This window comes from Lutra lutra, chromosome 18, assembly GCF_902655055.1.
Source record: "Lutra lutra chromosome 18, mLutLut1.2, whole genome shotgun sequence".
NCBI classification, from domain to species: Eukaryota; Metazoa; Chordata; class Mammalia; order Carnivora; family Mustelidae; genus Lutra; species Lutra lutra.
The window spans coordinates 12,436,788-12,461,945 of NC_062295.1; the positions used below are offsets into that span (position 1 = coordinate 12,436,788).

General features: G+C 49.6%; 1 protein-coding gene across 1 annotated transcript in view; it reads left to right on the forward strand.

Moving 5' to 3' along the window:
• Positions 1-200: 200 nt before the first annotated feature.
• The window catches only part of ABCC1 (ATP binding cassette subfamily C member 1), a 131,070-nt gene continuing 106,112 nt past the window's right edge, over positions 201-25,158 (forward strand). The window contains exon 1 of the mRNA XM_047714454.1: positions 201-559. Within this exon, the coding sequence (XP_047570410.1) occupies positions 512-559 (48 nt within the window). The 5' untranslated portion in view covers positions 201-511. The remainder of the gene's footprint in view (positions 560-25,158) is intronic.

Sequence of the window (25,158 nt, forward strand, 5' to 3'; positions counted from 1 at the left end):
CGGGCTGGGTCTGCTCGGTGACCCTGGAGAAGTCACTCAACCTCCGTGTCGCTAGTGCAACGAGGACGCAGCTGAGCCGTCTGGCACTCTCGGGGCTGGCTGGCCCAGGGCTCGGAACCCGGTTTCTCCTGGTGTTACTCTTACGGTTGCCGTTGTCGTCGCCGCCACCGCGGGACTGGAAAACGGGTGGCAGGGGCCGGCCGCAGAGGTCCCCGCCGCTCCCGGAGGACACGCGCCGCCGCCCGGGCCCCCGCTGAGCTGTAGGGCCGTGGGCGACGGGCAGGGCGCCGAGAGGCGCAACACAACCTCCCCGCGCCCCGCGGCAGCAGGAGAGCGGGGCGCCGGGGCGGGGCGGGGCGGGGCGCCGCATCCCCGTGACGCGCGGGCCAACCAGGCGGCGTTGCGGCCCCGGCCCCCTCCGCCGCCGCCTCCCGCTCTCCCGCCCTCCCGCCGCCGCCGCTGTCGCCAGCAGCCGCCTGCCGCCGGGCCCGTCCGCCCGCCCGCCGGCCGCATGGAGCTCCGCGGCTTCTGCAGCGCCGATGGCTCCGACCCCTTCTGGGTACGTGCTCGGCGGCCGCCGGGGCCGCGTGGGGCCGCCGGGAGGGGGCGGCCGCCGGCTGGGAGGCCGGCCGGCGTGGGGAAGCACCGGGCGGGGCGGGCCCGCAGCCCCCCGGCACCCGCGGCCACCCGGAGCCGCGTTGCCCCGCTCCGCAGCCATCCCGGGGGTGGGGGTAGGGGGTGCGGGTCCGCGCTGGGTCCCTCGCGGGGGCCGCTGATGCGGGAGCGGGGGTGGAAACTTGGGCGGCTCAGTCCCCGGGAAGCGGGGCGAAGGCTTTGCATGTGCCGGGCTCCGGGGCTTTAGGGGAAACGTGGGGGGCCAGAGCCTGGGGGAGAGGGCTTCCTGCTTTGCGGTTGCCCCCGCAGTTGAAAATAACCTTCCGCGGAAGGGGACGCCAGGGATGGGGGCGGGGGTGGCGGGCAGCACAGGGGGTTATCTCCGGGTTAAGTTCTCCTATCTCCTTTGTGGGTTGGGGTTCTCCCCCTTTCACAAAGAACGCCCCCTTCCCAAAGGTCTGAGCTGGGAAGAGGCTCGCGGGCTGTGGGAAGGGATGTTTGTCCCCTTCCCGGTTTGCCTCATCAACATGACTCTCCTGTGGTTACGGTTTTTTTTTTTTTTTTTTTTTCCCATCTTTTACTTTCTGTCTGCCCCCTTAATTACTATAGGGGAATTTGGAGAAACAGGGGAAGAATTGGGGAAGTTTGGGGAACAGGCAGGGAAGAAGGTAGGGGTGCTTACCCCTGCCATGTCTCACCTGACCCTTGGGTCAGGTTTGGGTGCCCCCCCGCCCCGACCTTCCCGAGGATGCCCCGGATCCTGGTACCTTTGTCATCCCATCTCTGTAATGCGAGGTCCCTCTCTGGGGATGCACGTGGCTTGTACCCTGGCAAGTTTTCCTCTGCGTGTTCACTGCTGCTCTGGCCCAGGCTCCCGAGCCCACTTTGGGTGGTTTAATCCCCACTGTCTTGGGCTTTAGCTTCCCTGTAATGCGATTCACCCTTTTGTTTCAGGAGGTCACGTCTGTGTCACACTATCTTGATTATTGGTGAACACAATGGGCAAATCTGGACAGCTTTTTCATCCTTTGTGTAGGACTCAGGAGAGAAAAACAGCTTTGGCTCTTTGGAGCTGGTGATTAGCATCCAAAAATACCTCCTTGTCCTGTTTTGTGGTGCTAACTGCCTTTGGAGTATTGAAAAAGTCATCCCGGAGGGCTCCAGGGGAAGGCTTTCTTTTGGGGGGTACCAACCAAATACAGCTCAGTATGTCCCCAGTTTTCAGGCCAGTGGGATCGGAGTTACTCTCCCGCTGGAAGTCAGAAAGATGATTTTTGCATTCAGGGTTGGGGGTTGCGGCTGGGGGATTGGAGAGCATTTGGAAGGTAGGACTCTGGAAACACCTGTGGAGTCCCCGCTCCCTGTAACAGGTGTAACAGCACCAAGATTATCTCTGCAAAGACCCAGAGGGGGCTCTGGGCGAGTGTTGCTGTGAGTTCTGGAGTGTTTGTTTCCTTGTTTATTTTCTTCTCCCAGGTTACACAGGGGGGAAAATATAGGCGACCATAAATTAGATTTTGCATCGGGATGTGCTTTATTGATGACAGCTGGCCATCGATGATTAATGAGGTTTTCAAAAGCGGGGTGTGTTTCGAGGTGCTCTCTGTGTATTTAGCTTAAGCTCACCCAGGAAAACCACTTGGGTTTTTTTGGCTTTGGACTTCTTGCTACAGATATGATCAGGTGGTTGTTTTGCTTAGGGAAGGTAATGGCTGGTCTTCCCTGGCAGACCCTCCCTCTTCGCCCAGTCTTTGACCTTGCAGAATTTCCTCTGCCTCTTTCCTTTTGGATTCCTGGATGCCCCCGTTTTGTGTGGGGGAGGGGTGTTAGGGGCCTGGAACTAGAGTTTGAGAGCTGGCCACTACTGCCTGAAAACTTCCAGGTAGCAGGAGAAACCAAATGGAACAGAAAGAAGGTAGCTTTTGTGTTTTCCAGGGTGGCATACTCAAGGCCCACCTCCCAGCCAATTAAACCATGTGAACTTGGCCAAGCCACTTCACTGTTGTGTGCTCAGGTTCCGCATCTGTAAAATGGGGGCAGGTTTCAAAAAAAAAAAAAAATGGGCTTTTTATGGTTATGGTTGTTTGAAGGGAAAATGAGATCATCTAGTAAGAGCCCGAGCCTGTGGCCTGAACAGAATTAAACAGTGCATTTTTAAAAAATCATTCTTGCTGAAGATGAAGTTGTAGGTTTCCAGTTGCTTGTCCTTCCTTTGGACTCACTTTTTCTTCAGTTGGTGGGAAAGGGATTGGGCTGCTGTCCCTCTCCCGCCCCCCCACGTATGCCTGGCTTCTCTCTGACCAAGGTCGTGTGTTCAGAAGTTAAAGGGACTGGCCCACGTGAGACTCTTATCAGAGCTTTGTTCCTGGGCCAGTGCCTGCCTCTGAGCTTCAGGAAATGTCCAGAAAAACCAGAACGTGGAAGTCGTCCATGGTGAGGGTTTCACTGACTTAATCGCCTTCACGCAGGCAAGTGGTCCGGGGTGAGAAAAGAGCATCTTCGTTACCCAAATAGGTGCCAATTTCACCAACATTTGGCTTGTTTTTTTCCATCACAGCGGGCAGGAGGGGGCTGTTTTGTGGCTGGTATTTGTATGATGGTTGGGAGAATGGGCCTGGGCCTCTCCTTCGGTGTTAACTATTAAAAATTATTTATTAGGTTGCAGACCCAGTGTAGAAAAATTGCAAAAAAAAAAAAGTGTCAAAAAGGGGAAAAAAAAAAAGTAGTAAGCGGTGCAGGGCCCCAGAGGGAGTGCTTGCATCCCCTGGCTTCCAGTCCTGGTCCTGCAGCTCAGGAGAGTTACTTCTCTGTGTGCCTCAGTTTCCCTATATGGAAAGTGGGGGGGGGATAAGATAATACGAAGAAGCAAAGAGCAGTGATGTAGGAACAAATGAGCAAATCCTTGGCAGGTACTTAGAGTGTTGCTGCTTGGTATACAGTTAGTGCTCAATAATTGTAAGCGGTCGACACCGGTTGGAATTCTCCAGTTAGTTCTTGCTGCCGCCCCTGCTGTGGCTGGCGGTGGGTGGAAATAGCAGATCCGTATTGCCCTTCATGGAATCCTGCTAGTATTTGACCCCCCGAGCTGCTGTTTGCCTCGGAGAACTCAGTAAATCTCGGACTATTTGAATCAGCAGCCAAGGGGTGGGAGAACAGGAATATTTTAGAAGCTGTTAGACATTCCCCCTGGGGTAAGATCTGGCCTTGGAGTCAGTGTAATTTGTCTCTTAATAGCTCCTCCTGGCTTCACAACAGTCTTTGAAGAGCCCAATTTCCACCCCCCAAGTCCGCCACCCCCCCCCCAGTTTCCTGTCGGTTTTCAGACTCCTCCCTTTACCTTCCTTCACCTTCCTGTCTACTTCCCCTTTTTGTGCATCCCTCGTTCCAGTCTCCCCCTCCCTCCCTTTGGATGGTTAGAGCTGAGAGGGACCCAGGAATGGATGGGATCCTCCCCTCATCCCACTTCCTGCATGAATGTGGGAATCTGGAGGCCGGAGTGGGAGCATGAGGGGCCCAAGGTAAGAAGGTGAATAGCTTGGGGAGGAGAAAGGGAACCTTTGAGAGGACAGGGCCAGGCAAGAGCTAATACGGGGTTCCCAGGTTGCCTTACTGCTTTGCCCTGTTCTCCTTCCCCCAGCTGGACCGTCTCCATCGGTGATACTTTTGGGGGTGAATGTGGTAATGGACTCAACTTTTAGGAACTGCATTCTCCAGCTGGGGGTGGGAGGGGTGTGGGGTGTGGGGGAGCGGTGCTCCATCCTAGCCTGTTCCAAACGGAACTTCGGACCCTCCTGATACCAGTTAATATCAGCCTTGTCCTCTGGTGCCCAGGCCCCACACCTGCAGCATCCTTGACCCGCCCCTCCCCAGCCTCCCATTCCCCATCTCAGCTGTCAGCACAGCCTGTTGCCTTTTTCTTCAAAACGTTTCCAAATCTGCCGGAGACTCAACGCCGCCCGCCCTCCCCACCTCCGCCCGCCCTCCCCACCTCCGCCCGCCCTCCCCACCTCCGCCCGCCCTCCCCACCTCCGCCCGCCCTCCCCACCTCCGCCCAATTGCATTCTGGCCAGAGCCACTATCGGTTGGCTCACTCGAGGATTTGAGCATTCCCTCCATACTGCTTTCCCTGCTTCCATCCTTGACCCCTGGAGTCTCATCTCAATGCAGCGGCCAGCGGGGGCCTGTTGAAGACACAGGTCAGGTCCCATCCACACCCCCCCACTCTCAACGCTTGACTCCAGACTTGGACTCTGATAGAAGCTGAAAGGCTTAGGCCTACTAGAGTCTGCAGAATCTGGCCTGTCACTTCTCTGAGCTTCTTACCTGCTACTTTCAGTCTTGCTTCACTCCTACCACGCTGGTTACTAGTCCGCCTCAGGGCCTTTGCACTTGCCTGGAATACTTCTTTACCTTCAAGTATTTGTTCAGATCACCTTAGGCAGTTTTTTCTGACTCCCTGCCACTTCTTTGTTCCCCTAATCCTTTGCATTCCCTCCTCTACCCTTCCCCACCCCAGCCAATCTAATACATAAGATATTTTTACTGATTTTGTTTATTCTCTGTAAACTCCCACCAACAGGTCAGCTCCACAGGCCCAGCGGTGTTTTGTTTTGTATTTGGCCTGGGTTTATTTATGGCCACAATCCTTGCCCTTAGAATGGTGCCTGGGACCTAGTAGGTGCCCAGTAGATACTTGTGGAAGACATAAATGACACAGAACGCTGGCATGGCTTCTGAACTGGGCTGTAGTCTCTCTGCAGAGGTTTCTAAGGACAGAATAGTCACTCACCTGTCTGGAACGGTTACCCGTGGAGGCCGGGCTCTCTGGCTTCCACGCTTGATGGCATAGAGTCTACCTTGCAAGGGTCAGCACTGAGCCTTGCCCCCTCCTTCCTTTCCCAGGATTCAGTGCCTCAGACACAGTCCAGGCAACGTTTGAATTTGAGTGTGGGAGGTCCAGATCTAGCCCACCGGGGAGCTGGTTTGGCTTTATTTCAGAAGAGGCCTGCGGGCTCCCATTCGTTGCATTCCCCCCTCCTTCTTATTGTGGCTTCAGTTCTAGAACCCAGCTTTGGTCGCTTTTCCCCCTTGTGCTTTCTCCCCTGGCCCGTTTCCTTCACTGAGAGGACTTAACTAGCACTGTTGGCCAGTTAGTTCCACGGGCACCCTCTGCCTCGAAGCCCAAGCTTCTGGTGAAGTGCCTGGGGCCCCTCTGACTCGGTAGCTTGATGGTGCCAAGACCACCGGCTCCATCAAGGTCATGTTGGCTGGTGGGAGGTGGGGACGCAGAAACTAATTGCGGGTGTCCGAGGAATTTGAAACAAGGGTCCTGGGTGTCTGTTGGCTCTACGTTTTCATGGTGGGATGAGGTCTAGCTTTTATTATGCTATCTTAATGGTTAGTAAAACTCTAGCCCATCAAAACTTGCCTGAACATTTTGCAAAAAAAAACAAAAACAAAAACAAAACAAAAAACAAAGTGCTCGTAAAAGGGACTGGAATGATGACAAGGGGTTGGACATCCTGAGGCGTGGGCTTCCCCCAGCCTGGAAACTGGGACAGTGTCTCTTCTGATGGAGGTATGAAACCTGTTCTTAGCGCTTGAAGGCTGAGGGTGGGGGAGGGGCAGGGGGGATTTGAGGAAGCAGGCTCAGGGGTGGGGTTGGTAGGTGTGGAGCACAGTTTGTCAACTGCACCTCTTTGGCATTTGGGGCCCGCAAGTTGAATGGTGTCTTTGACTTTGACTTCTACGGACGGGGTGCCGGGAGCATCTCCCCGTGTTGTGACAACACGGATGCCTCCAGACATGGCCGCATGTCCCTTGGGTGTTGAAGTCACGGTGCCGTTGGCGTGGAACAATCTGCAGAACAGATCTGGGGTGAGACTTGCCGTCGACCTTGCGTCCCCCCCGCGAGATTTGAGTCATTGAACTTCTCCTGTAATTAGCTTACCGGGTGTTGCCTTGGAGAAGCTTAATGAGACCGTAAGGAGGCTAAAGTCGCATTACGTGGAGGAGGAACAGGTGGGCTTTGCCACGAGGTCTTGCCCCTTTCACCTGGGGCCTGTGTTCCCTGCGCTCATCCATTCAGGCTGGAGGGTGTGATGATGGAGGTTGGAGCGGAAGCGTCAGGCCCTCATGTTGATCTCCCCGGTAGAGGTGGACAGTCACAGAGTGGGGGTCCTACTTAGCTTGAGGTCCCCTTATCTTCGTCGTGGGATTCATGCCCTGCGGGGAGGTTGCCAAGTCCTGGAAAATGGGTCTAGATGACTGGGGAGGTAGTCATTGACATTTTATGGGGCTTTACCCTTTCTTCTCTGAGACTCTCAGTGCACCTTTTATTGGCCTTGTTAGGTGGCTACTTGGCTGGGGGCGCCCTCCTCTTTGGAGAGCATTTATTTATTTTTCCCGGTACGAAGAACTTCAGAGAGGTCTTTAAAAACACTGGATTTGATCTCTCATTCTTGCCACAACCCTTTCTTACTCATTTAGTCAGTCTTTTGTGAACTGAGCATCTACTGTTCTCGACACTGGAAATGCAGCCACGAATGAGGTAGATGAGGTGCGTGTGCTCATGCAGCTTACACTTAGGAATGACCGCAACAATTTTGGGTAGTGGTAAGTGCCACAGAGTCACAGACTGGGAGGACCTGGGGGTGGGGTACAAGCTATGAAAGAGGGATATCCAAGGTCTTACCTTTGACCTGTGATCTGAATGGAGAAGCTGGCCCTCAAAGGACTAGGGGAGGGAAGTAATTAGGGGAAGACAACCGCAAGTGCAAAGGCCCCGGGGTGCTTGAAGTGGTCAGAGTATCAGAGTTTAACTCAAAGGAACTACAGAGCCCATCTCATAAAAATCTTGCCTTCAGCATTCTGCAAAAATGCATAAAGTGCTAATAAAATGGCTTGTGGTGGTAATAATAAGGGCCTGAAAATTCCAAAGGGGAAGCTTGGCGAGGAAATAGAGCCATACTTGAAGAGGCGTGGGCTTCTGATCCATTTATGTTGGAATGAGTCTCAGGTTGTTTTTTTTGTTTTTGTTTTTTTTTTAAGATTTTTATTTATTTATAAGGCAGAGAGGCAGGCAGAGAGAGAGAGAGAGAGGGAGGAGGAAGCAGGCTCCCTGCTGAGTAGACAGCCAGATGCGGGGCTCGATCCCAGGACTCTGGGATCATAACCCGAGCCAAAGGCGGAGGCTTTAACCCACTGAGCCACCCAGGCGCCCCATGAGTCTCAGGTTTTTACAATTAAAGTCAATGCGTATATTTTTTTCTGTGTCTCCTCTGTTTCTGAACTGTAGCTGAAAATCCTTCAGGGTTAGACAAAGTTGGGATTCCCCGCTCCCCAGCTGCCCGTGATTCTCCTCCAATGGCATTTCATGAGCGGTGAAGGTGACTTGCTTTAAATTGCCAGGAAAATCTTCTTTTAAAACTAGACGTTGAGGGGCGCCTGGCTGTCTCAGTCAGAAGAGGGTGCAACTCTTGATTTCAAGGGTTGTGAGTTCGAGCCCTCATCGGGTGTAGAGATTACTTAAAAAATAATAGAATCTTAAAAAAAAACAAACCAACAAATGAGATGTTGAAATGATCTGGCTGATTACATGAAGATCTGGCTGTGATTTGATTTGGTTAATTGTGGTGTGATTGTGCTGTTATTTAAAAAAAAGTGAGTAGTGTAGGAGAATACAGAGGGAAAGTAAACGTTTGAGTACATTACATTCCGCCTCCCTCTTTTCCCAGAGGTAGCCACTGGTGATAGTTTCTTGGGTTTCCTTCTAGAAGAATGCCAAGCGTACATGCAAATACGTATGAAGAGGTGAGTGGGTACATACATCTTTTTTTCCTCCCTAGATGGGTTCATATTCTAAATAATGTTCTGTGTTTCTCTCCCTGCACTTAAAAACCAATGTTAATTTTTTTTTCTATATTAAGTCCATGCAAATTAAAGAGGAAGTAAAACTTGGTCATAAGCCACACATTCTTCTGTTCTATGACTGTGCGGTACATTTACCTCTGTCCCACGTTGGTCGCCATCTGGGTTGGTTGCAGAATTTTGGCCTGATGCACAGCGCTGCCTGGAGTGTTTCTGGGTACTCCTCTTTGCACACGTCGATGTAAAATGACTCAGCAGAATAAGTTCCTCCTTGAGGAATGGCTGGGTTGAGGGATCTGTGCCTTGAGAACTTGGTGGTTCTGATGGCCCAGTGTGTGCTGTCCACTAATGGACCCAGCAGTGTTTATTAAGCACCTGTTGTGTTCCTGGTATTTGAGGCAAGAGTAAGCTAGCTGGAAATAGACCAGCTTCACGTCCCTTCCCTATATAGGTAGAGGATTTTTGTCCGGCTGAGTTAAACCTTGTATTCCGGGAAGTTCTGGAGGGTGAGCGCTCAGTTTTGCTCCCATTTTTAAAAAAAATAGGGTTCAGTGTGAGGCAATCTTTGCCTTCTCTGTCATTTTAAAAGAGCTTTGACATCAACAGTTTAATGATGTGTGGAGTTTTTACTCAAAATCCCATCCTGCTAATGTAGCTCGATTTTTTTGGGGGGGGGGCACATAAACTTCCTGGCCTTATTTACAAAAGCAGCACTCCTTGTTAAAGAGACGTCACAGAGATACTTGTTTTGTTGTTTATTTATTTTATTTTATTTTATTAATTTATTTATTTTTAAAGATTTTATTTATTTGACAGAGAGAGAGCGATCACAAGTAGGCAGAGAGAGAGAGAGGGAAGCAGGCTCCCCGCTGAGCAGAGAGCCTGATGAGGGGCTTGATCCCAGGACCCTGAGATCATGACCTGAGCCGAAGGTAGAGGCTTAATCCATTGAGCCACCCAGGTGCCCCTAATTTTATTTATTTTTTTTTTATGTAGACTCCTCGCCTCATGTGGGGCTTGAAGTTATGTCCCTGAGATCAGGCGTCACAGGCTCTACTCACTGAGCCAGCCAGGTGCCCCCATCCCAGAGATATTTAAAAGTAGTATTAAAAGTAGTAAAAAAAAAAAAAAAAAGTATTAAAAGTAGTAGGTGGGTACATATTAGCTGTTCTCTGGAGCTAAACTGAGGTCGTCTTCCAGGATTTTCTGGGATGATAGAAAAGTTTACAAACAAACACATTTAAATAAAAACGTTTATGTTAAAATCATTGCTTTTTATTTTTACTGAACCTATGATTCATGTCAATACATAGAATTTCACTGTTTGCATAATAGGTGATATGTAACATGCTATTTATTTATTTATTTTTAAAGATTTTATTTATTGATTTGACAGACAGATCACAAGTAGGCAGAGAGGCAGGCAGAGAGAGAGGAGGAAGCAGGCTCCCGCTGAGCAGAAAGCCCAATGCGGGGCTCTATCCCAGGACCCTGAGACCATGACCTGAGCCAAAGGCAGAGGCTTAACCCATTGAGCCCACGTGCCTCGTAACATGCTATTTAATACAACATAGTTTATTTGATAAGGGTCAGCACAGAGGATCATAGGGGAAGGGAGGGAAGATGGAGTGGAAAGAAATCAGAGAGGGAGACAAACCATGAGAGACTTTTTTTTTTTTTAAAGATTTTATTTATTTGACAGATCACAAGTAGGCAGAGAGGCAGGCAGAGAGAGAGAGGAAGGGAAGCAGGCTCCCCGCTGAGCAGAGAGCCTGATGCAGGGCTCGATCCCAGGACCCTGAGATCATGACCTGAGCCGAAGGCAGAGGCTTTAACCCACTGAGCCACCCAGGCACCCCCATGAGAGACTTTTGACTCTGGGAAACAAACTGAGGGTTGCTGAAGGGGAGGTGGGTGGAGGGACGGGGTAGCTGGGTGATGGGCATTAAGGAGGCCACGTGATGGGATGAGCACTGGGTGTTACACACAAGTAATGAATCATTGAACATTACATCAAAAACTAATGATATGTAATGATATGTTGGCTAATTGCATTTAAATAAAAAACTTATTCATAATTTTAAATAAATTCATAATTTGTCAAATTCATAATTTGATATTCCAAGTTATATTTGGAATGATATATATATATAACAAATATATATTTGTTAAAATTAATGCAGCCGTTTTTCCCTGTTAATAACTGCTACTTGCATTATTTCTCGTTTTTTTCATTCCTGTGAAGACTGTTCCAGTAAGCATTCTAGTACATAGGTCAAAATCAGGTAATTTTTTTTTTTTTTTAGTAGATATTAGCTGATTGTTTTCCAGGAAGGAGAATATAGCACGTTCATTGCCACCGACAACAAATAAGAATTCCCATTTCTTTACACCCTCCCAAGCACTGGGCATCATTTAATTTGTTAATTCAGTGGATTTAAAAAAAAAAATCTTCTTTTCATCTGCATTTCTCTTTCGGTGAGAAGCTGAGCATCCCACAGCGTATCTCCCGGTGATATGTGTGTTTTCTTTCTTTTTTTTTTCTTTTTTTTTTTTTTTGGATATGTGTGTTCTTTTCTGTGCATCTGTTTTCTGTGTCTTTCCTGCTCATCTTTCCACTGGCTTGCCTTATTTCTGTTAATTTGCAGGAGCTCTTGTCTTGATACATTGGGAATCTTGCCCCTTTGTCAGGCATGTCACAGATATATTTCTGCAGGTTACTGTTTGTTTGCTTGAGTGTTAACATTTGGTTCTTGTCCAGATTTGTGTGTAGTTACTAGCAAGAGTGGCGCTGGGCAGTGCAAGACCACATTTGGTTGTAATGATTCTCATTTACTGGTGTAAGAATTTTCCCACGCTCCCATAGAACTTTTTAAAATTATACAGTGTCACAGCAATTGTTTCTTGTATTGGTGGACTATAATTTACATAATTATTACCTATGGTTTGACATTTAGATTGCTGTCTCCTCTTTCTTTTTTTTTTTTTCCTTTTAGAGAAAACATTAGAATGAATATCACATGGAGAGTGCCTATTGCTTTTGTCCTTAGAGTGTATTCTCAGGAGTGGAGTGAGTGTCTCAGAACGCTTGAACAGATTTGCCTCTAGCTCGAGCCTTGTTTTTTTTTTTTTAAAGGGGTTGGCTTACTTCACCATTCTAGCATGGTCTAAGGATACCCATTATTATGGTTGTTTTTATTACTGTGGGCAAATGATGGGTGCATGTTAGTAACAGCGTCTTCTCTGGTCCCTCCAGTCAGCCTGAGAGGCTCGAGGCCAGTGACCCAGAGGAAAGTTGGAGCTGTCAGTTGCTGGGAGGGTGACCTTCAAGTTCTGATTTGGTTAAATTATCTAGGAGCCCTTTGATGAAGCATCTTCCTCAAGTTAAATCACCAACAAGGTCAAGGAGAAAAGCCACATGGTAGATTACACTCTATCCAAGGACTGCTGTTACAGCATCATGGGGTGCTCTCCTCTTTTTTGTCCCACGGAGATCTCTGGGATCTGGGTGGGCCACACCACACTCGGTGTTGGGATCTGGTGGCTCATCTCCAGTTCATTTGCGAGGCCACATTCATAGGAGCTTGGGTTTGCAAATCGGTCATGCCACTTCCCAGCATGTGACCCTGGGCCAGTTCCTTAACTTCTGGGAGCCTCTGTGGACTCACCTGTAAAGGGGGTGACCGTGATTACGTTGTGTGTCTTACATAGCTGTAGGGAAGAGGTAAGGCATGGAGGATGCCCAGCAGAGCTCGAGCAGACGCTGAGGCTGTGGTTATGGAAGAGGAGGCTGGACAGTAGGGGACAGTATGGACAGTTGAGGGCAGTGGAGAGGGCATTTCAGATGTCATGATTCTCTTCTGGGTTATTATCTCCTTGTAAACCCTGGGCCCAGGCAGGCCTTGGCAGTTGGAAAAGAGCCCAGTCTGACCCCAGGGATTCAGACTTCTGTCCCCAGCATCTGAGACAATTGAGGTATATTGGCTCCGTTGTTACCGGGTGTCTGTGGTATTTCCCGGGTCTGGGTAAGGCATGCCCGGGTATCAGGTACCAGCTCTGAAATTGGGCTTATGTGTGGAGAAATTCATTTTTCCCATGGTTTTCTTCCCTAGTTCAGAAGTAAGAAGACTTGCTTAAGTATTTAAATCAATGGCATAGGAGTGAAGTTGTGACAGTTCTGAGAGCTGCTGACATTTGCATACCTGGAAACTTCCAGATTTTCTGTTACCATAAACATGGCAGTGATTGAATTATTTAAAGGGACTTTTTCTTGGACTCTCTTCTTAGTCTGATATTGCAAGAGACACAATATAAAATGAAACCATACAGGGGCGCCTGGGTGGCTCTGTGGTTTAAAACCTCTGCCTTCGGCTCAGGTCATGATCCCAGAGTCCTGAGATCGAGCCCTGCGTTGGGCTCTCTCCTCAGTGGGGAGCCTGCTTCCTTCTCTCTCTCTGCCTGCCTCTCTGCCTGCTTGTGATCTCTCTGTCAAATAAATTAATTAAATCTTTAAAAAAGAAATGAAACCGTATAGTACGAGTGTAGTAAAAAGTGAAGTCCTCCCTAACGACACTCTTGTGGAGGTCCTCTCTTATTGGCGGATTGGAGTTTAAACTTTTAAATCAGCCCATTTTCTCCCCTTACGCCAAATAGAGAGCATCTTTTAAAAAACAAGGATGGGATCCTGTAAAAACATATTCTTCGTTCTTTTGTTTTCACTTACTAGTGCAATCTGGATAGGACCCATTTTTAATTAACATATTTACTTGATAAAATGTTAACATGAACCTAATTAGGCAATTTGCTAATGATTGTTCCCTCTCAAGGCAGTTGGTCATAGCCTTGTTGTTTTAGCCTCTGTGCAGGGAGCTCCTGGGGAAGTGGGAAGCAAGTGTTGAGTGGGTGGGTGTTGGAGGGGAATGTCGTGGATCCCCTTGCTGGAGACTGTACCTCTGAGGTCCAGTGCTTATGGAACTGGGCTCTTATCCATGGCTTGTCCCCAGTCGGTGGTCTCTGAGCATCTCCTGAATAGCCTTGCCCTGGGCTTGACCACCTCTAGTTACAGGGTAGACAAAGGAAAGTGAATATTTGGTTTTTTGGTGGGAGTAGAGAGTTGGGAGAGCCCTCCCCCGCCCCGACATACTTAATCACTTCATACTTTCCTTTAAACCAGTTCACTTTTTTTTTTAAACCTTAATCAGTGGATGCCAAGCGTGGTGGCCTGTCACTTTAGAACACATGCGAGTCACAGGGTGGCTGTATTTGTGTATTTACCGAATAGCTAATACCTAGGTCCTTACTAAAATGAAAGAAGAGGGTGTTCTGCAGACCACCCAGATCGGAGACTCTCAGCAACCGGCGTTTTGGTTCCCACCCGCTCCCCACCCCGGGGACATTTGTCAACGTCTGGACACGTTTTAAGTTATCACCCCTGGAGGGAGTGTACTCCCAGCATCCAGTGGGTAGACGCTGCTGCCCAAGGCCCAGGGGAACCTCCCCCCTACAACAAAGGGTTAACCAGGGCCCGCATGTCACCGTGCCTATGCCTAGGTTGAGAAGCCCTCGCCTGGCTCAGGCCACATGCTCCAGCATTCTGGGTCATGTCATGATTTGCTAGCTGGCTCGCTCTCTCTCTTTGCAATTCTGTCTTTTCTGGGTAACTGGTGACCGTGTGTGTGTGACATGGTATACATCCAGCCAGGGCCTGCTGGGGGTTTCAGGCCTGCTCTCACACCTTATGTCAGAGCTCCAGTTAACCCATGCGAAGTTTACATGCGGACGTGGATTTAGGATACTATCCCATCCTGGCACTGTACGGATATCGGGGAGAAGGACGCGTATGGACCCTGAAGTGGTTGAAATCCATAACATTTTTGCCGGGCAAATCCTATTTGAGTACAGGTTTCCGAAAGCATGCTGTGCTTGCCGAGAGGATCTCTCTCTCTCTCTGTCTTTTTTTAAAGATTTTATTTATTTATTATAGAGAGAGCACGTGAGTGTAAGCAGGGGGAGCAGCAGGCAGAGGGAGAAAGGAGGCTTCCTGCTGAGCAGAGAGCCCCATGCAGGGTTTAATCCCAGGACCCCGGGATCATGACCGAAGCCAAAGGCAAACACTTCACTGACCAAGGCAGACAGGCGCCCGGAGAGGATTTCTGCTGTGGGGCCAGGCAGAAGCCGTGGCCTGTTGGTGATCATGCCCACTGGAAAGGGCTGTACTTGGTCAGCTAGGAGATTTTACAGCCTCCTCCCTGCCTGGCTTTGGCAAAAACAGCGTGGCCTGGGGAAGGAATCGTGGAGACAAGAAGGCACCTGGCAGGGGACATGGTCGGATGTGTGCTGGCAGCTTTGCCCGAGCTGGCCTGGTCAGGTAGCTTGACAATTACCGTCCCCCATTAAAGTTAATTGCCGTGTTATGGAGCAGTAGTGAGGAGGTGGGGCGGGCTTGATTGGTGTCTCTCAGGGCGTTTTTTTTCAAGTTTCCTTCTTGGTTCTGGAAACGTAAGGAAAAGCCTCTTGCCATCCCCAGAGGTGAGCTCAATAAGAGAAGGGTCCAGGCTGTCCTGCATTTCATCGACTCCAAAAAGGCCGGCAGTGGCAACATACATCCCGGTTTTGGTGATGCCATGCTGCGCACACGTGGCCAGTGGAAGGTTGGAGGATGCGCGGATCAGGGGAAACTGATACCGAAGGGAGATGTGAAGAAACGTGACATTTCTTGTTTTTTTAAATTTTTTTTATTGAAAAAAATACATATTTGAGGGGCGCCTGGGTGGCTCACTGGGTTAAGCCTCTGCCTTCGGCTCAGGTCATGATCCCAGGGTCCTGGGATTGAGCCCCACATCAGGCTTTCTGCTCAGCAGGGAGCCTGCTTCCCCCCCTTCTCTCTGCCTGCCTCTCTGCGTACTTATGATCTCTAACTGTCAAATAAGTAAATACAATTTTTAAAAAATTAAAAAAATATATTTGAGAAGAGAGGAAGAGAGTGCTCACAAGCTGGGAAGGGGCAGAGGCAGAGGGGGGAAGCAGGCTCCCCGCTGAGCAGGGAGCCAGATGTGGGACTCTGTCCTAGGATCCCGGAATCATGACCTGAGCTGAAGGCAGACGATTGACTGACTCAGCCACCCAGGGGCCCCACCATGTTGATTTTACAATTGATGTATTATGATAGCTTCCAGTCCCCCCAACCCTACTGTGAATTAATCCTTCTGTTGCCTTAGGTGTGATGCTGGAGACCCATCCCTGGTGAGTGACACATGCGGCCTCCGTTTCATGGGGACTGTAGTCGTGAAGATGCTCAGAGGGACGTAAGAGTACAGGTTGCCAGCATACCTTCCCTTCAGATCCCGGTTCTGCTGCTTGCTGTGTGACCTTGGGGAAGTCCCTTGACTTCTCTGTGCTTTGGTTTTCTTATGTGCAGAATGGGGATGACTGCAGTGCCTCCGTCATAGAGTTGTAATCCTAAAGGAGTTTCAAGTATGACCAATGCACTAGCCCCGTTCCTAAGTGCTGTTACTTTTACTACTGCTCATCCCTTGTCATTGTTGAAATCGTCCTCGTCGTCATCCGTACACAGCAGTCCCTTGCTCTGGTCCAAAGGGAAGTCCGAGGATCCTGGAGGATACTGAGATGGGGAAGTACCGGACAGTGATGTGGGTCTAGGTTGTCCTGCCCCCAACACCCACTGTTAACTTTTTCTCCTTCTCTGGGTCACATGGCCTTTGTGGCTCAGGTCAGGAAACCTTTGGACTCTGTGCCTCGGTCTATAACATGGAGAACAGTAATAGTACCTCTCTTGTCAGAGGTTTGTTTTAGGGATTAGACAAGATGAGACCTGCACAGTGCTACAGTCTGTAGTGTTCTGGGCTTGGAAGGCTGTGGAGGGCTTGGCCGTGAAGGCATCTAAACCTCTCTAGAAGAAATGGCTGCCATCTTCCCCTTCTGTTTCTTCGGTCAGAACCCTCTCCTAGGGGCACCTGGGTGGCTCAGTGGTTAAAGCCTCTGCCTTCAGCTCAGGTCATGATCTCAGGGTCCTGGGATCGAGCCCCACATCGGGCTCTCTGCTCACAGCAGGGAGCCTGCCTCCTCCTCCTCTCTCTCTCTGCCTGCCTCTCTGCCTACTCATGATCTGTCTGTCAAATAAAAAAAAAAAAAAAAAAATCTTAAAAAAAAAAAAAAAAAAAGAACCCTCTCCTAACCCTGCACCGGCTCTTAGGCAGTCCTTACTTGTAGATGATGTCTTTTCCCTAGTGCTTAGTCTAGAGCATGGACCCCAGGGGGCCAGTGCCTGCCCCTCATTACTGATGGCCTCTCCAGGGCTGGGAGTGATCCCTCACTTTGGTTCGTGACACCCAGGTCATTTTCAGCGGGATCCTCTGCCCTCGTCTGCTTTGCTGTCGGGGAAGCTGCCTGCCTGGGAGCTTCCTGGTTTTGGCTGTGAACGGGCCAGCGTGTCCACATTGCTCCTTTTCTTACTCTTGGAGTTATTTCCTTTGGACCTGTGCCTGTAGCTGGGATTGTTGGTTTTAGGCAGGACGGAGTCTGTGGCTCTTCTTTGCATGTTTCTGGGTTGCGCTTCAGATAAATTTATTCACTCCTCCTTTTGCTTGTCGAACAAACACTGAATGAGTGCCTGCTGTGTGCGGGCACATTAAAAGGACGTGGTCATGCTTCCGGAAGATTCCAGGTCAGAGGGAGAGAGACCCTCTGCAGGAATATAGTTGAGAGCTAGACTTCCAGAGCATGTCCTAAGTGTCAGGGAATGTTCTAGACGCTCTGTAAGCACGGTATTTTCATTCCGACAATAAACCTATAGAGAAGGGACTGTGGTTATTTGCATCCCGTGGATGAGGAAACAGGCAGAGAGAGGTGAAGTCACCCAGAGTCTGCCTGGGAACCCCAGCCCGGTGCTGCAGGAACAGAAACACGAGGGTTGCTGAAGGAAATCACACGTTTGGGGCTTGATGAATGATGGCAGAGATGGTCACTTCGGCGGGGTGAGGCCTCTGTACCAGCAGGCGTCTGAGAACATGCAGGGATGAGAAGGAGCTGACGAAGCTGGGGCACTCCAGGCCTGGGATGAAATTGGTGGGAAGAAGCTGGGTGAGACAGAAGAGCAGCGAGAGACCTTCCCCCGCAGGCCATCAGAGGCTGGGGTGGGGGCACCAACATGCCTTGCAGGCCTAGGTTAAGACGGATAACCTAGTTAGTATTTTTTTTTTTAAGATTTTATTTATTTATTTGAGAGAGAGACAGTGAGAGAGAGCACGAGCAAGGAGAAGGCCAGAGAGAGAAGCAGACTCCCTGTGGAGCTGGGAGCCCGATGTGGGACTTGATCCCAGGACTCCAGGATCATGACCTGAGCCGAAGGCAGTCGTCCAACCAACTGAGCCACCCAGGCGTCCCAACCTAGTTAGTATTAACTAACACTCCTAGTGCTCGTGAGTCCCAAGCCCTGTTCAAAATGCTTTCCATTGAACCCTCAGAACAGCCTTACAAAGTTGATGGACCATTGTCCCCATTTTACAGATGGGCCACCTGAGGCCCAGAGAGGTTATGTACCTTGTTGAAGGTCCCACGGCTCATCTGTAGCAGAGCTGGGATGGAAACGTGGCTGTCTGGCCAGGAGTCCAGGCTCTCAGGCGTGGCACTGTCCTGCCATTGCGAGGGGAGTGTCCCTGTTTTAAAATAGCATTGTGGGTCCTTACGGGTCAGTGGCAGGACAGAAGGACTCTGGGTGGGCCAGAGTGGAGTCATTTCCAGTAGGTTGTGCCAAATGACTCTGGCCCGTTTCTTGGATGGCTTCAGCCTTGTGGCACATGGTGTTCTGAGCTATTGTGACCGCAGTAACAATGGGGTAGGGGTGGTGGCAGATTCGGCCCCCAGCGGCTACCCTCTCCTCCATCACAGAGCGTTTGTAGTCTGGGGAGAGGTAGGAGACCAAAAGTCAGAGAGGTGGAGTGACTTCCTCCAAGGCACACAGCCAGGAAGTGCTGGTGATGGGGCTTGAGCCCAGGTGTCTGCGTGGAAACCGGTCCTCCTTCGACACCGCCTGCACCTGGGTCTGTCTCCCCCATGACCCTGTCTGACCTGGACAGGGAGTGCGGTTGGGATTTCCGTTCTAAATAGAGAGACCTTGGTGTAGGGAGGAGGGCGAGCTCGGATGTTCTGGGGCAGGGGGCCCGGGCCGGGGTGTCTCCGGGGACTTCTTGGAGGATGATGGTGGCTTTCCCAGTTTCCTGTTTTGGGTTGTTATCCAGAGGAGGGGCTGAGAAGAGGGAGCCAGAAACTTAACGCTCTCGATTTCATAATGCCTCGGAGCTTTTGCAACCTGTGGGTGATGCAGCACTTTCCTGGTGGGAATCCCAAGTGGAGCTTTGGTTTTCCTTTGCTTAACTGGCTCAGGCCCTGGCCTGTCTTCCTGGGCCTGGTTGTCGCCCAGTCCCCTCCTGATGCTTTGTTTGACTTGTCAATGGGCACACACATGCGACCTTGTCCAGCGTCCGCCTTGGATCCTGCTCTGTGCTCTCCTTCGAACACTATTGCCCTGTGCCCACAACGGCATATCTTGGCCTGTTGGTGGCCTGTGGGTTTTGCCTACTTAGGGAAACCTACCCTGAGCTCCCAAGTGGAAGCAGCAATGACGGCAACTGCCGCTAATAGGCCAGTCACCAAGTGCCCATCAGGGAGGCATTGGTTAGAGGGGGGAGCTGGCCTCCCTGTGTTGACGTCCCTTCCTTCTGCTTCCAGGCTGCCACCATGAGCAAGTTGCTTTACCTCTCTGAGCCTTGGCTGCTCGCTCTGCAAAATGGGAACATCCTGTTGGAGGTTGAAAGTAAAAGAATGTAATGTGTCAATGCAGCCCTCACGGTGACTCTGAGAAGCAGGTGTTGTCCCTGCTGCGATGAGGAGGAACTTGAGTTTTCTTCCCCCATGCTTGGGGAATTAACCACCCCCCCACGCCGTGTGCCCCAGAGATCTCTCTTCATTTATGTGTCACTTTTCAGTGACATTTGGTATTTTTAAAATCCTTTGTCACTGCTCTTTATGTACCCATCCTACCTCTGGCACCAGAGTCTAAGCTTCTTGAAGGCAGGATCCAAAGGTCAATGTCGTGGTTCAACTCCTATTACAAAGCAGGGCTCAGTAAACGTGTTAAATGAATGGACAGGCGGATGGATGGTCTTTGGGGTCACTAGATGTTGGTGTCAGAAGTGGAGCCATGTAGAGAAACTATGAAGACAGTGGGTCTTGGGGCCTCTGGGTGGTTCATTTCGTTAAGCATCTGTGTTCAGGGGTGCCTGGGTGGCTCAGTGGGTTGAGCCTCTGCCTTTGGCTCAGGTCGTGATCTCAGGGTCCTGGGATCGAGCCCCACATTAGGCTCTCTGCACAGTGGGGAGCCTGCTGCCCCCTCTCTCTCTGCCTGCCTCTCTGCCTACTTGTGATCTCTCTCTGTCAAATAAATAAATAAAATCTTAAAAAAAAAAAAAAAAGCCTCTGTGTTCAGCTCAGGTCATGATCCTAGGGTCCTGGGATCTAGTCCCACATCGGGCTCCTTAGGAGGGAGCCTGCTTCTCCCTCTTCCTCTGCCTACTGCTTCCACCACTTGTGTGCGTGCGCTCTCTCTCTCTCTCTCTCTCTCACTCACTCACTCATTCTCTCTCAATAAATGAATAAAAAATCTTAAAAAAAAACCAGTGGGTCTCAGCTGGAGTGATTGTGCCCCTCCCCCATAGGGACATGAACACTTTCTAGGGACATTTTTGTTGTCACGACCTGGGAGGATGCTGCTGGCATCTGGGGGGGGGGGGGGGAGCAGAGCCCCAGAGATGCTGGCGGACATCCCGCCGTGCACAGGACGGCCTCACACAAAACTGGCTTCAGATGTTAGCTGTGCCAAGGGTGAGAAATGTTGGATTGGGGGACAAGTAATCTAGTTATAAGCAACAGAGCAATAGGAAAAGACATTGCGTTCAAATTTATTTATTTTTTTAACAAATGCAAACGAGTCCTGTGTTGATGAAGTATTTTCTTACTGGGGTGATGAAGCGGGGTCGGTGTGCAATTTGCTTTGCGGGGGGGTTAGGTTCTAAGGACAGCATACGGGAGGTGAGAATTCACATAGTTCAACTGACCCTGGGTCTTATTCATCTTTTTTTTTTCCTTACCCGCTTTATTGAGATACAATTCACAGACTTTATGATTCACACATTTAAAGTACAGAATTGGATGGTTTCTGGGAGAGGTGTGCAACCATTCCCGCCATTGATTTTGGGACATTATTTGTCTTTGTGTCCTTAAGCCCCGGGCGGCCGTGTGCCTCGGGTGACGGCCGCACATGTTGGCCGCATGCGGTTTATAGCAGCTTATAGTTCGTGGTGTCTGGTCCCTAACTTTGACAGGGACTTCTGAGTGCCCCCCATGTGCCAAGAGCTGCTGCAGGCAGGAGGCAAACGATCCAGGGCCCCCGCCTGGGCGTCCACTGTCCCCACAGAGCTGACAGCCCTGGAGGGAAAGGCAGCATAGGGAAAAAATCGTGGTTGAGGTAAGTTAGCATCAGGTCAGGTCATGTGAAATTACTGACCTTCAGTGATTTTTTTTTTAAGTATTTTATTTATTTATTTGACAGAGATCACAAGTAGGCAGAGAGGCAGGCAGAGAGAGAGGAAGGGAAGCAGGCTCCACACTGAGCAGAGAGCCTGATCCGGGGCTCGATCCCAGGACCCTGGGACCATGACCTGAGCCGAAGGCAGAGGCTTTAACCCACTGAGCCACCCAGGTGCCCCAGTCTTCAGTGATTTTTTTTTTTTTTTAAGAGAGAAATGTTTTCTTTTTAAATATTTTATTTATTTATTTGAGAGAGAGACAGTGAGAGAGAGCATGAGAGGAGAGAACGTCAGAGGGAGAAGCAGACTCCCCATCAAGCTGGGAGCCCGATGCGGGACTCGATCCAGAGACTCTGGGACTGTGACCTGAGCCGAAGGCAGTTGCTTAACCAACTGAGCCACCCAGGTGCCCCCTTTAGCGATTTTTGACCCATGGCTCCAGTTGGCAAACGTTTTCTGGAAGGAGGCAGGTGGTAAATAGTTGTGGCTTTGCAGGCCAGGGTGAAATCGAGTGACAGCGCTTGGCGGCAGGCAAACTGTTTTCCATTTTATATTTAAAAATGTGAAATCCAATCCTAGTTTGGGGGACAAAGCAGGGGGAGGGTCAGATCTGGCCTATGGGTGGTCGTCTGCCAACCCCTGGCCTATGCAAATGGACATTTGTCTGGTTTTTGTTAGTCATGTGTGTGATACAGAATGCATTAGATACTGTATTGCATGTCCCATAACATATGGAACATTAGAGTATTACGATAGTATGTAAAACCTCAAGTAGTATCTGAAAGAAATATTTTACGACTGCATGTGAGTGCTCTGCTGTAAATGTATGGAGCTCCATGAAGTGGCCATGGGGAAGGGTGGAGGGTGGCGAAGGGGGAGGACTGGTTCTGCTGAGGCCCAAAGGCTGCCTCTGAGTTGAAGCTAGGGCAGTGAATGGGCAAGGGCTCCAGGCAGGGAGAACAGATTGTGCAAAGGCCCTGAGGCACAGAGTGGTCCGAGAGCAGTGAGTGCAGAGCTTCAGGCAGAGCGTCAGGATTGGGTTGCCGTTTGAACCTATCCCTTTGGCTCCAGGATGGAGGGGAGGCCAGCAACCAGTGAGGAGCCTGGGTAGTAACCCGGGTAACCCAGGTGTGGAATGGATTGAACAAATCAATCCCCTGTCTTCTAGTGGCACGCCACTTTTTACTTTTATTATTTCATGAGAATAAAAGGACCCTGTGTTTATCAAAGAGATACCAGAGGCCATGGTGAGGTTCTCTTCAAGCAAATCCATGTGCTCTCATTTCCCTGATGATTTCTCCACTGTCCACTGTTTGAACCAGTGCCATCCGAGAGAACCAGAATGTAGGCCATGCTAGGAGTTTTAATTGGTTGCCACATTGAAGAAAAAGGCAGGTGAAATGATTTTAATGATCTGGTTTATTTATAAAGATCTATTATTAGAGTCTGCATGAGTGGGGGCAGAGGCAAAGGGGGAGAAAATCTCACGACCTGTGAGATCATGACCTGACCTGAAACCAACAGCCAGACGCTTAAGGTACTGAGCCCCCCCCAGGGACCTGATATATCTTATTTAGCTCTGTATAGGCAATATGTTAGCATTTCAACAAGTAATTAATGAGATATTATGTGTTTTTTTTCCCCAGGCTAAGTCTTTGGATCCAGCGCGTGTGTGCGCACGCACACTTGTTAGATCCTGTGTGCGTGTGTGTTTGTGGGTGTGTGTATGTTCTTTCCTGTCTCCATTTAGTCTAGCCTCGTTTTAACCACTCAGTAGCCCCCCAAGGTGGTTAGTATATTGGACACTAAGTTTAGATGGTTTCTGTTATTTTGTTAAAAATCAAACATTATATAATAATATTTGTAGAGCCGGGGCATCTGAGTGGCTCAGTAGGTTAAGTGTCTCCCTTCAGCTCGAGTCACTATCCAAAGGTCCTGGGATTGAATCCCGCATCGGTCTCCCTGCTCTGCGGGGAGCCTGCTTCTCCCTCCCCCTCTGCCGTTTCACCTGACTGTGCTCTCTCGTGCGCTCTCTCTGTCAAATAAAATCTTAAAAAAAATACTATCTGGAGAGCTGTAAGTTGCCAGGAATGCACGCTCCTGCATTTAGTGATTTTTTCCCCCCATTTTGACGTATTGTGACGTTTTGACATATTGTGACGTATTGACGGATCACATAGGTAAAGTTCAGGTGTGTGACATGATAAGATGGTTTGATAAGCATTATATTGTAGAATGATTATACAGTAAGGTTAGTTAACACCTTCCTTCCCCACATTATTACCCACCTCTCCACCCCCGCCCAGTTTAGTGGTGATAATTTTTTAGATCTACTCTGTAACAGCTTTCAAGTATGTGATACAGTGTTGTTAACGATCACCACCATGCTGTGTGTTAAATCCCTGGTGCGTCTTCATCTTATAACTGGAGGCTTGTACCCTTTGACCAAAGTCTCCCCACTTCCCCCGCTCCCTAGCCCCTGGCAAGCACCGTTCTCTGTTTCCAAGAGTTCAGTGTTTTAATCTTTTAAATTTTAATTTATTTTTTATTTTTATTTTTTTATTTTTTATTTATTTTATTTTTTTTTTAAGATTTTATTTATTTATTTGACAGACAGAGATCACAAGTAAGCAGAGAGGCAGGCAGAGAGAGGAGGAAGCAGGCTCCCCGCCGAGCAGAGAGCCCGATGCGGGGCTCGATCCCAGGACCCTGGGATCATGACCTGAGCCGAAGGCAGAGGCTTTAACCCACTGAGCCACCCAGGCGCCCCTATTTTTTATTTTTAAAGATTTTATTTATTTGAGAGAGAGAGTGCGCATACGCGAGCACACATGGGGAAGGGGTGTAGGGGGAGGGAGAAGGAGAGAATCTCAAGCAGGCTTCCTGCTGAGCGTGGAGCCCCACATGGGGCTCGATCTCATGACCCTGAGATCATGACCTGAGCCGAAATCAGGAAGTCAGTCACTCAACCCACTGACCCAACCAGGCACCCCTTCATTTTAATTTTATTTTTAAAAAAGATTTTATTTATTTATTTGACAAGAGAGACACAGCAAGGGAGGGAACACAAGCAGGGGGAGTAGGAGAGGGAGAAGTAGGCTTCCTGTGGAGCAGGGAGCCTGATGCGGGGCTCGATCCACCCTGGGATCATGACCTGAGCCAAAGGCAGATGCTTAATGACTGAGCCACCCAGGCGCCCCTCATTTTTATTTTTTAAAAGTGTATTTTTTAAAAAAGTAATCTCTACTCCCAGTGTGGGGCTCAAACTCAGGAGACCCAGAGATCAAGAGTTAGTTACATGCTTCCCCGACTGAGCCAGCTAGGTGCCTAAGTTCATCACTTTCAGAAAGCACGCAGAAATGAGAATGCAGTATTTGCCTTTCTCTGTTTGGCTTATGTCCCTTGGCGTCAAGCCCTCACGGTCTCTTGGTGTGGTCCCCCACGGCACGATGCCTTCTCCGTTAATGTCGGCATGATACCCCGTTGCATCCGTATACAGCTCATTTTCTTACCCCTCTGTTGGCCAGGGGGCACTGAAGTTGCATCCGGGTCTTGGCTGCTGTGAGCCGTGTCGCTGGGGACCGGGGGTGTCCATCGCTCTCCAGGACCGGGATCCTGTTTCCTTCCGATATATTTGGTGATGTCGTACGGACTGGATTCCCGATTTATCACTGCTTTTATGATTCTCATTGTGTGGCTCCTGGTTATCAAGCTTAACCCGCACCACCTTGTTTTCCAGCTCTGAGGCTTTGGTCATGATACTATGCGAAGTTGTTGACCTTCGGGTCAGGCTTTCTGTGTTTTCTTCAGCTTGAGGAATAATTCCTAAGGGGATTCCTCTCATCATTGTTTGGAATAGTGAATAAGCGAAAAGGTTGGCAGCAACCCAAGTGGTGGGCAGTACTGGGTGGATAGATAGACCATGTCCTGCCCATTCCTCGGGGGAGTGGGGATGATTCCAGAACAAGGTAAGAAATGAGTACAAGGCCTGCCTTCAAGATCCATTTTCTAAGGAGAAAAAAAAAAAAGATCCATTTTCTTTCTTTTCTTTTCTTTTTTTTTTTTTTTTTTA